The sequence below is a fragment of the Pristiophorus japonicus genome, chromosome 21 (genome assembly GCF_044704955.1).
Source record: "Pristiophorus japonicus isolate sPriJap1 chromosome 21, sPriJap1.hap1, whole genome shotgun sequence".
NCBI lineage: Eukaryota > Metazoa > Chordata > Chondrichthyes > Pristiophoridae > Pristiophorus > Pristiophorus japonicus.
In genome coordinates this window covers 87,850,217-87,862,492 of record NC_091997.1, presented here as the reverse complement: position 1 = coordinate 87,862,492, position 12,276 = coordinate 87,850,217, and the positions used below count along the sequence as shown (strand labels likewise).

Below are 12,276 nucleotides of genomic sequence, written 5' to 3'. Positions count from 1 at the left end.
GTACGGTAGCATAATGGTTATGTTACTGGGCTCATAATCCAGAGGCCTGGCCTACTAGAAACATAGAAACATAGAAAATAGGTGCAGGAGTAGGCCATTCGGCCCTTCGAGCCTGCACCACCATTCAATAAGTTCATGGCTGATCATTCCCTCAGTATCCCTTTCCTGCTTTCTCTCCATACCCCTTGATCCCCTTAGCCATAAGGGCCATATCTAACTCCCCCTTGAATATATCCAATGAACTGGCATCAACAACTCTCTGCGGCAGGGAATTCCACAGGTTAACAACTCTCTGAGTGAAGAAGTTTCTCCTCATCTCAGTCCTAAATAGCCTACCCCTTATCCTAAGACTGTGTCCCCTGGTTCTGGACTTCCCCAACATCGGGAACATTCTACCCGCATCTAACCTGTCTAGTCCCATCAGAATTTTATATGTTTTTCTATGAGGTCCCCTCTCATCCTTCTAAACTCCAATGTATAAAGACCCAGCTGATCCAGTCTCTCCTCATATGTCAGTCCAGCCATCCCGGGAATCAGACTGGTGAACCTTCGCTGCACTCCCTCAATAGCAAGAACCAGAGACATGAGTTCAAATCCCACCACGGCACCTGTGGAATTTAAATTCAGTTAATTGAATAACTCTGGAATAAAAAAGCTAGTATCTGCACTGTGAGTCATCAGCAGCAGCAGAATTGTATTCCACCACAATCTGTAACCTCATGGCCCATACCATCAAGCCAGGGGACAACCCCGGTTCAATGAGGAATGCAGAAGGGCATGCCTGGAGCAGCACCAGGCATAACTAAAAATGAGGTGCCAACCTGGGGAAGCTGCAACACAGGACTACATGCATGCTAAACAACAGAAACAGCATGCTATAGACAAAGCTAAGCGATCCCACAACCAACAGATCAGATTAAAGCTCTGTAGTCCTGCCACATCCAGTCGAGAATGGTGGACTATTAACCAACAGGAGGAGGAGGCTCCATCTGCAAAGGGATATAGACAGGCTAAGTGAGTGGCAAAAATTTACAGATGGAGTGTAATGTGAGAAAATGTGAGGTTATCCACTTTGGCAGAAAAAATAGAAAAGCAAATTATAATTTAAATGGAGAAAAATTGCAAAGTGCTGCAGTACAGAGGGGCCTGGGGGTCCTTGTGCATGAAACACAAAAAGTTAGTATGCAGATACAGCAAGTGATCAGGAAGGCAAATGGAATGTTGGCCTTTATTGCAAGGGGGATAGAGTATAAAAGCAGAGAGAAGTTCTGCTACAACTGTACAAGGTATTGGTGAGGCCACACCTGGAGTACTGCGTGCAGTTTTGGTCTCCGTATTTAAGGAAGGGTATACTTGCATTGGAGGCTGTTCAGAGAAGGTTCACTAGGTTGATTCCAGAGCTGATGGGGTTGACTTATGAGGATAGGTTGAGTAGGTTGAGCCTATACACATTGGAGTTCAGAAGAATGAGAGGTGATCTTATTGAAACATATAAGATAATGAGGGGGTTCGATAAGGTGGATACAGAGAGGATATTTCCACTCATTGGGGAAACTAAAACTAGGGGACATAGGGGTAGAACCTCCACTTTTTTTGCATGGTTAACGCCCATTTTATCGCTGAAATGACGTATAACGCCCATATATCACCCATTTTGGCACAAAATGGAAATTGACGGGCATTTTTCAGTAATTTATCGGCGAGCGTTACTTTCCCCATGGGCTTATCGGCGAGAAAAAATATTACTGCCCGCCCACCTTTTGGGGATGGAGTCAGCAGGATTGGCGAATTCAACGGCCATAATATCGCCCGGCGTTACTTTCCTCACGGATTTAACACCGAGATTCAATATTAACGCCCGCCCACTTTTTTTGGTCGTAAAGAGCATATTTACCGAAACCAGCGGCCATGAAATCGCCCAGCGTCAATTTCACCACCTCGCGCACACATCAGCCACAATATCGCTCGCCCAAAAAACGTCCACAAAAAGTTTAAGTTGATTGAAGTTAAGTGTGATTATACCCTTTGATAAGGAATCACCAGCGTGTAATGGTGCAGCTATCTGAGCCAATGCGCTACAAGGTTTTGTTAAAGAAAAAATATTTAAACCGAACATTAGTCTGAAATAATCAGTATTTCTGTACAAACCAACTCCCCCCCCCCCGCTTCTCCCTCCCCCCTCCCCCCTCAACCCCTTTCCCCCCCCTAACTCCAAGCCACCTGGCCAAGGAGGTCCTCAGGCGATGCTTCATTTGGGGGGAGGGGTGATGGCCGAAGCGCTGTTTGGACGGATACGGGAGAGGACGGTCCCGTGGTAGGAGTGTGCTCCCAGCCAGAAACAAGATGTTGCTGCTGGCTCTCGTGTGTGGTTGGCAATGGGGGTGCAGTACCTCGGGGTGCAGTGCCGCACTCCGGGACCACTGCGAGCCCTCTGCCACCAGTGTTTCTGGCTACCAGCTCCAGGGCCTCCTCCATCCCTTCCACATTGTATCTTCTTTGTTGGACAAAAACTCGGTGCCAACTATGTTCTTGGTGCTTAGTAGGCTTTTTGCTGCTGGTGAATCACCATCATACCTTCCACAACAGCCAGACAAGCACACACCACAGCCACATACGCTTTCAGTGCCTCTGAGCTCCCTCTTTCTCTGTCTCCTCTTCCTCTGTCTCCTCTTCTGCGCATGTCATGATGACCCTTGACCTCCTGAATCACGGGAATCGAGCGTTGCCATGCCGTTGCTAAGGACAGCCACACTTTACGGCAGGAGGTCAAAAAAATTTAACACTACCGCCCATTTGATATCGCTAATGGTAACGCCCATTTTCAAAAATGGAAACTAGGTGTTTTGAGAATGGGTGAGAAGCCGGTGATCTGAAAACCCTTTTTTAACGCCCACGCCGGAAATAACGCCCATTTTTGGGCGATAAGCACAGAAGTGGAGTTTTTAGCCCATAGTCTCAGAATAAGGGGCCGCCCATTTAAAACTGAGATGAGGAGCAATTTCTTCTCTCAGGGTTGTGAATCTATGGAATTCTCTGCCCCAGAGAGCTGCGGAAGCTGGGTCATTGAATATATTTAAGGAGGAGATAGACAGATTTTTGAGCGATGGAATAAAGGGTCATGGGGAACAGGCAGGGAAGTGGACCTGAGTCCATGATCAGATCAGCCATGATCTTATTAAATGGCAGAGCAGGCTCAAGGGGCCAGGTGGCCTACTCCTGCTCCTATTTCTTATGTTTCTTATGAATAGTCAGCATGGATTTGTGAAAGGGAAATTATACTTGACAAATCTTCTGGAATTTTTTGAGGATGTTTCCAGTAGAGTGGACAAGGGAGAACCAGTTGATGTGCTGTATTTGGACTTTCAGAAGGCTTTCAACAAGGTCCACACAAGAGATTAATGTGCAAAGTTAAAGCACATGGGATTGGGGGTAGTGTGCTGACGTGGATTGAGAACTGGTTGGCAGACAGGAAGCAAAGAGTAGGAGTAAATGGGTACTTTTCAGAATGGCAGGTAGTGACTAGTGGAGTACCGCAAGGTTCTGTGCTGGGGCCCCAGCTGTTTACATTGTACATTAATGATTTAGACGAGGGGATTAAATGTAGTATCTCCAAATTTGCGGATGACACTAAGTTGGGTGGCAGTGTGAGCTGCGAGGAGGATGCTATGAGGCTGCAGAGTGACTTGGATAGGTTAGGTGAGTGGGCAAATGCATGGCAGATGAAGTATAATGTGGATAAATGTGAGGTTATCCACTTTGGTGGTAAAAACAGAGAGACAGACTATCATCTGAATGGTGACAGATTAGGAAAAGGGGAGATGCAACGAGACCTGGTGTCATGGTACATCAGTCATTGAAGGTTGGCATGCAGGTACAGCAGGCGGTTAAGAAAGCAAATGGCATGTTGGCCTTCATAGCGAGGGGATTTGAGTACGGGGCAGGGAGGTGTTACTTTAGTTGTACAGGACCTTGGTGAGGCCACACCTGGAGTATTGTGTACATTTTTGGTCTCCTAACTTGAGGAAGGACATTCTTGCTATTGAGGGAGTGCAGCGAAGGTTCACCAGACTGATTCCCGGGATGGCGGGACTGACATATCAAGAAAGACTGGATCAACTGGGCTTGTATTCACTGGAGTTCAGAAGAATGAGAGGGGATCTCATAGAAACGTTTAAAATTCTGACGGGTTTAGACAGGTTAGATGCAGGAAGAATGTTCCCAATGTTGGGGAAGTCCAAAACCAGGGGTCACAGTCTAAGGATAGGGGTAAGCCATTTAGGACCGAGATGAGGAGAAACTTTTTCACCCATAGAGTGGTGAACCTGTGGAATTATCTACCACAGAAAGTTGTTGAGGCCAATTCACTAAATATATTCAAAAAGGGAGTTAGATGTAGTCGTTACTACTAGGGAGATCAAGGGTTATGGCGAGAAAGCAGGAATGGGGTACTGAAGTTGCATGTTCAGCCATGAAGTCATTGAATGGCGGTGCAGGCTCGAACGGCCGAATGGCCTACTCCTGCACCTATTTTCTATGTTTCTAATATCCCCATCCTCAATGATGGCAGAGCCAAGCACGTGAGTGCAAAAGACAAAGCTGAAGCTTTTACAACCACCTTCAGCCAGAAGTGCTGAGTGGATGATCCATATCAGCCTCCTCCTGAGGTCCCCACCATCGCTGAAGCCAGTCTTCAGCCAATTCAATTCACTCCACGTGACATCAAGAAATGGCTGAATGCACTGGATGCAGCAAAGGCTATGGGCCCCGACAACATCCCGGCTGTCGTGCTGAAGACTTGTGCTCCAGAATTAACCGTGCCTCTGACCAAGCTATTCCCAGTACAGGTACAACACTAACATCTACCCAACAATGTGGAAAACTGCCCAGGTATGTCCTGTCCACAAAAAGCAGGATAAATCCAATCCGGCCAATTACCGCCCCATCAGTCTACTCTCAATCATCAGCAAAGTGATGCAAGGTGTCATCGACAGTGCTATCAAGCGGCACTTGCTCACCAATAACTTGCTAACTGATGCCCAATTTGGGTTCCGCCTGGCTCCAGACCTCATTATAGCCTTGGACAAAAGAGCTGAATTCCAGAGGTGAGGTGAGAGTGACTGCCCTTGACATCAAGGCAGCATTTGATGGGATCAAGGATCCCTAGTCCTGCTCACCCATCACCCCTGTGCCCACTGACCTACATTGGCTTCCAGTTAAGCAAAGCCTCGATTTCAAAATTCTCATCCTTATTTTCAAATCCCTCCATGGAACTTGCCCCTCCCTATCTCTGTAATCTCCTCCAGCCCACATCATCAGTGAGGATGGTGATTTAAAAATCTCAATCTTACCCATAGTGTAAATTAAAAAGTGCGATGAACATGTTAAAACTATGTACAGTAGTTCAAATGTCGTTATTTCAGACAAGTTTCTAATCCACAACCCCCCGAGATGTCTGCGCTCCTCTAATCCTGCCCTCTTGAGCATCCCTGATTATAATCACTCAAGCATTGGTGGCCGTGCCTTCTGTTGCCTGGGCCCCAAGCTCTGGAACTCCCTCCCTAAACCTCTCCGCCTCTCTACCTCTCTTTCCTCCTTCAAGACGTTCCTTAAAACCTCCCTCTTTGACCAAGCTTCCTGCGCTAATTTCTACTTACGCGGCTCGGTGTCAAATTTTTATCGCATAATACTCCTGTGCAGTACCTTGGGACGTTTCACTACGTTAAAGGCGCTATACAAATACAAGTTGTTGTTGTCTAGGCTCACACGGGATGAATGGCGGCTTGGGGAGTGATTGGAGGATTGCCAGTGCAGCTGAACCCCAGGATGAGTCGACAGGTTTAGAGGGATCAAAGACAAACCAAGAACAATAAGACATATTCTGGTGGGATAGATCAGTAAATGTGGATGAGAGGCTAATCCAGCCCCCGTATTTCACAGATTGCAACAATGCCCCACTTGTTTCTTATTAATGTTTGCCAGTTTCTGTTTATTTGATACACAACTTGGACAGCTATTTATGATCATGGGATTGTCTCTAAGTTTGTTGTTTGGTGCGGTTTGGTACAAAGAGTGTCTGGGGGCAGTTTGTGGACAGTCAGCTAATCATCTCTGCACAGGATTGTCATTTGTTTCACTTGGTCTTGGGCTTTAAGTGATACTGTCCCATTCACATCAGTAATGTGGTCGGGACCCTGGGAATGGGTGGTGCCCTGGGTCGGGAATGAGTGGTGCCCTGGGTCAGGAATGGGCGGGGCCCTGGGTCAGGAATGGGCAGTGCCTGGGAATTGGCGGGGCCCTGGGTCAGGATTGGGCAGTTGCCCAGGAATGGGTGGGGCCCTGGGTCAGGGAATGGGCAGTGCTCTGGGATTGGGCAGTGCCCTGGAAATGGGCGGGGCCCTGGGTCAGGAATGGGCGGGGTCCTGGATCAGGGATGGGCGGGGCCCTGGGTCAGGGATGGGCAGTGCCCTGGGAATGGGCGGGGCCCTGGGTCAGGGATGGGCGGGGCCCTGGGAACAGGCGAGGCCCTGGGAATGTGCAGGGGCTTGGGAATGTCAGGGATGAGGTCGAGTTCGGGCTGTCAGTGTTTATGTGGAAGCTGACCTAATCTCTGTGGATGTTGTTGCCAAGGGGCAGAGTGTAGATTAGGGCCAAGAATAGATTCTTGGGGAATTCCAGAGGTAACGGTGTGGGAATAGAAGCCATTGCTCGAACTGCTTTAGCTGTGATTGAATAAGGAAGAGTGGAACCAATGGAGTCGAGGCATTGGAGGAGGATAGTGTGTCAAAGGCTGTCGAGGGTCCATGAGGTGGGGGTGGGAGGGGGAATGCACCTCAATCACAGGATGTCATTGGTGACTTTGATTAGAGGTATTTCAGTACTGTGACAGGGGACAAAAACTAGCGACTCAGTCACGAAGTTGCAGGAAAGATGGGCACGGATTTGGGAGGCGACAACACGCTCAAAGACTTTCGAGAGGGAAGGGAGACGGGAGGGAGACAGGAGGGGTGGGTCGTTTGCAAGAACAGAGGGGTCACAGTGGGATTTTTGAGGATGGCAGTTTTGAAAAGGAGGGGGACATGATTTACATCACTACACATTCATTGTGCGTCGCTCCGCAGTTTTCTGACAGATGTGATAGCTGTAAATGCAAATCTTTCAAATGTTGTTACTTGGCTTGTGTACGACAATACCATTTTCATGTTTTAAGATGTTTTGATCATTTTTTTCACCGAAAGGATTTGGAAACAGTTACTTTTAAATGGTGGGTTTTTAAAGCAAATTTACGCAAGTGTAGCAGGGAGGAAGCACCTGGATATACGGTGGTTAATATGCTAATGGAGCTTGTTCTCCCCAAAGACTATGAGCAATTAGCGATTCGGTAGCCTGCCTCCGCCTTCGATAGTCACACCACTCGTGTTGGGGAGTCTCTGATTCAGGCAGTGCACACTGGGTGTTCGAGATAGAGACCCAGGCAGTGCGGTCCAGCAAAGGATTTGAAGTCAGGTTTTAAACAGAATGTTCTGGCTGGACTGTGAGGAGACTGCAGGTGCGCAGTTCAGAGTTATTTTGATCAAGCCAAAGGTAGATGACCCACTGACGTGGGGAAGCTTAGTGTGCTTATTGTTATGTCATGTGGAGACCACCTGTACTGTTTCAACAATAGTGAATCTGATCATAACTTGCTTTTGTGTTCACTCGCTGTGAAATAAAGCAGCTTAATAATTCTTACCTGGCCAAATTGCAGTCTGCCTGCAGAGAGATTGAAGAGGCACATGTGCAAAGATAGGAATGTCCAGTTCCGATCGCAAGATTGTTGCACCTCTGTGTTACAGCATTGTACAGATAGATACTGGGTAGTGTTGGGACACCCACAGTTCAGACAGTGTATGGGAGTGACTGCTGTACTCAAAAGAATAGCCAAAGCAAGACCCTAACCTTGTAACCGTTGTCTTTGCAAGGTTAGCATTAGTAATGGCGTTTTTTAAGATTTAGCTTAACTTTAGCCCTTGATATTCTGCCAATAAGTTACTTCATCAGGGTGTAACTGCTACAGCTGCGAACCAGATAATGATTTCCTCTTTTGACACAAGAAAATCCCTCCACCGTGTCTATCAGTGCACTGCTTGAAGTGGTGAGAGACTGCCCTTTGGAATCAGTGTACAAGCAGTCAGGTCATCTTTAAGATGTGGGTCCCATTTCCAAAATGGACAGTGAAACCTGATCATGTAGTAAAAACAGGCAGGTGAAATGTTTAATACTACTTTTTCAATCGTAAAGAACTTATGTAACAGTTGGAATAATCATTATTTAGAAATAAATTGAAAGTAGTAGTTAAACTGATAAGAGAATGGGGACAGAGAGAGAATAGGAGAAATGGGAAGTGAGTAAGCTAAATTAAAGTGTTCCTTTTATAGTGTTAGTGCAGACAGTATTAATAGTGATTATGTTTATATTCATAATGCTTTTAGTATATTCGTATTAAATCTTTTTTCCTCTCTCTTAGTCTCCCATACTCCAACTTCCATTTCTTTTAGTATATTAGTGTTAATATTCTGGCGATCCTGCGACTGTTTGCGTACAGATTCCAATGATCATGTATCAGTTTGTATATATTACTGGTAACAGTATTAATATTTCAATGTTCAAACCAACCCTGCTATCTGAGTAGTATGTTCGTTGTAATCGGGTTTGTTACAGCTTCAGGTCAGTTTTACCTAATTGGTAATATGCTCATCTCTGATTCAGAAGGTTGTCAGTTCAAGCTCCACTCCAGGACTGAAATACTCTTGCCTGGAGTTTCCACTCCGTCGCGGTGTTTTTTTTCAGCCCAATTTGTTCGAAATGAGGAGGATTGACAGGGCAGATGCTGAGAGGTTGTTTCCCCCGGTTGGAGTGTCTCGAACCAGGGGTCACAGTCTCAGGATAAGGGGTCGGCCATTTAAGACTGAGATGAGGAGGAATTTCTTCACTCGGAGGGTTGTGAATCTTTGGAAATCTTGCCCCAGAGGGCTGTGGATGCTGAGTTTCTGAATATATTCAAGGCTGAGATCGATAGATATTTGGAGTCTTGGGCGATCAAGGGATACAGAGATCAGGCGGGAAAGTGGAGTTGGAGGTCGAAGATCAGCCATGATCTTGTTGAATGGCAGAGCAGGCTCGAGGGGACAAATGGCCGGCTCCTCCTATTTCTTATGTTCTTATGAAATCGGCCAAACCAACGCAAAAGATTGCGGAATTTTAAGCGCAAATTATGTTCAGCACAACTTGAGTTTCCGCGATCTTGTGCATGAGTTTAAGAATCATTGCACCAGAAACCGCCCACGCCCGCAAAACTGGCCAAGCCACAGGGTGAATTCATCACCATGGCCTGTTTCCGCTAATTGCGCTCATTTGCCGGCCTTCGAGGAGGCTCCAAAAATTACGCTGGAACTTTTGAACGCAAGGACACCAACAGCGCGTTTTAAAGGTTTTTGAGCATATTTTTTAAAAATTTGCTCAGGACCTGACGACTGTACCCCAATATAACTAGAATGCTCCTCGACGACATGCAGGCTGTGATCCTGACCAATGGATCCATCACAGACCCAATCCACGTCCGACCGAGGTCAAACAGGGCTGCGTCATCGCCCCAACCCTCTTCTCAATCTTTCTCGCTGCCATGCGCTGCCATGCTCCACCTCACTCAGCAAACTCCCCGCTGGTGTGGAACTAAACTACAGAACCAGTGGGAACCTATTCAACCTGCGCCGTCTCCAGGCCAGGTCCAAGACCACCCCAATCTCTGTCGTTGAGTTACAGTACGCGGACAACGCCTGCGTCTGCGCACATACAGAGGCTGCACTGCAGGACATAGTCGACGTATTTACTGAGGCGTACGAAAGCATGGGCCTTACGCTAAACATCCATAAGACAAAGATCCTCCACCAGCCTGTCCTCACCGCAGAGCACTGCCCCCCAGTCATCAAGATCCACGGTGCAGCCCTGGACCACTTCCCATATCTCGGGAGCCTCCTATCAACAAGGGCAGGCACGACGATGAGATCCAACACCGCCTCCAGTGGGCCAGTGCATCCTTCGGCTGCCTGAGGAAAAGAGTGTTTGAAGACCGGGCCTTAAAATCTGCCACCAAGCTCATGGTCTACAGGGCTGTAGGAATACCCACCCTCCTGTATGGCTCAGAGACATGGACCATGTACAGTAGACACCTCAAGTCGCTGGCAAAATATTATCAACGATGTCTCCGCAAATCCCCTGGGAGGACAGACGCACCAACATTAGCATCCTCGTCCAGGCTAACATCCCCAGCATTGAAGCACTGACCACACTTGATCAGCTCCGCTGGACAGGCCACATCGTCCGCATGCCAGACACGAGACTCCCAAAGCAAGCGCTCTGCTCGGAGCTCCTTCATGGCAAGCGAGCTCTAGGTGGGCAACGGAAACATTACAAGGACACCCTCAAAGCCTCCCTGATAAAATGTGACATCCCCACTGACACCTGGGAGTCCCTGGCCAAAGACGGCCCTAAGTGGAGGAAGTGCATCTGGGAGGGCACTGAGCACCTCGAGACTCAACGCCGAGAGCATGCAGAAACCAAGCGCAGGCAGCGGAAAGAGCGTGCGGCAAACCAGACTCCCCACCCACCCTTTCCCTCAATGACTGTCTGTCCCACTTGTGACAGGGACTGTGGCTCTCGTATTGGACTGTTCAGCCACCAAAAAACTCACTTCAGGAGTGGAAGCAAGTCTTCCTTGATACTGAAGGACTGCCTATGATGATGATAACTAGAAAATGGTTCTGTATAGTTATTACAAAAATCATTTTCAGTTATTTAAAATTAGGTTACTCACAGCTGGTAGACCAGACACTGATTTAAAATGCTTAATTTTTTATAATAAACCCATTATCAGCTGTATTAATCAAACTGCACCAGGTTACCACTCTTGAATATATCAAGGAATACTTTCCAAAGCAAAAGTTTTTTAAAACATTTTAAGCAGCTGCCCGACTGCACTGGTTCACTGCAGATTTTGCGTTTGGTGATTTGCAAGTGAGTTTGAGCGGATACTTGAGGGGAAAAGCATTTCTCAAAACTAGCACAATTATGGCCGTAATTTAGGCCCTGATCACCAATTTGGCCCAAAGCAGACACTCTATCCCATAATCTAGACTGACACTTTAGTACAGGAATGTGGGAGTGCACTTTCAGGTGTAATGTTAAACCAAGCACCAACTTACCTGCTAAAGTGGACATAACCAAAACCATGGCACTATTTTAAGAAAAGCCATAAATTCTCATTGTCCTAGTTATCATTCCTTCCTCAACCAACATCACCAAGCAGTGTGTACTATCTGCAAGATGCACTGCTTCTTCGGCAGCACCTCCCAAACCCACGACCTCTACCGCCTAGAAGGACAAGGGCAGCAGGTGCATGGGAACACCACCACCTCCACGTTCCCCTCCAAGTCACACACCATCCTGACTTGGAAATATATCGGCCGTTCCTTCATCGTCGCTGGGTCACAATCCTGGAACTTCCTCTCTAACAGCACTGTGGGAGCACCTTCACCACACGGACTGCAGCGGTTCAAGAAGGCGGCTCACCACCACCTTCTCAAGAGGCAATTAAGGATGCGCAATAAATACCGGCCTTGCCAGCGACGGCCACATCCCGTGAAAGAATAATTGGCCATTCATTCAGTTACTGTTTGTGGGTCCTTACTGTTTGCAAAATTATTGCCATATTTAGCTAAATAACAGCACCTGCACTTGAAAATACATTGGCTATAAAGCACTTTGGAACATCAGGAGATTTTTCTTTTCCCTCGATTCTGGTTAATGTACAGATTCACATTTGGTTTTAGGAACTGCGTTTTGTTGAAGCTAAATGGAAAGAATTCTGGGAAACGCTGTAAAACCCAAAGGAAAAATTTGACATCCTGTTGCAGTTACTTTTTCAGATGCCTAACTAACCATCTTTTTCTATTGACAGGCCACATTGATGTCTTTACGTCAAAGCTGATTTGGATCGACCAGTTCCCTGCAGCATTAATTGGAGAAAAATTTGGAACTTTCAAGTAAGTGAATGTGCGGTGTTCCAGATGTTTCACGTGTTAGTTGCTACCTCCCAAATCCACGTTCATCTCTCCTGCTTCTCCCTATTTGAATCCCTCATCGGGTTTCAGCCCCTGCACAGCACCACAATACCCCTAACCCAAGTCACATGACATTCTCTGTGCCTGGGACTGTAGTGTGTGATATTTTTACTATGTTAAA

The 12,276-nt window shown here is 47.0% G+C and overlaps 1 protein-coding gene across 6 annotated transcripts in view; it reads left to right on the top strand.

The window, feature by feature from the left end:
- Nucleotides 1–12,276, top strand: part of LOC139234171 (annexin A2-like) — a 138,361-nt gene that overhangs the window by 55,332 nt on the left and 70,753 nt on the right. For all 6 annotated transcript variants that reach the window (XM_070865198.1, XM_070865201.1, XM_070865199.1 and 3 more), the window contains one exon: nucleotides 11,993–12,077. In XM_070865198.1, the coding sequence (XP_070721299.1) occupies nucleotides 11,993–12,077 (85 nt within the window). The remainder of the gene's footprint in view (nucleotides 1–11,992; nucleotides 12,078–12,276) is intronic.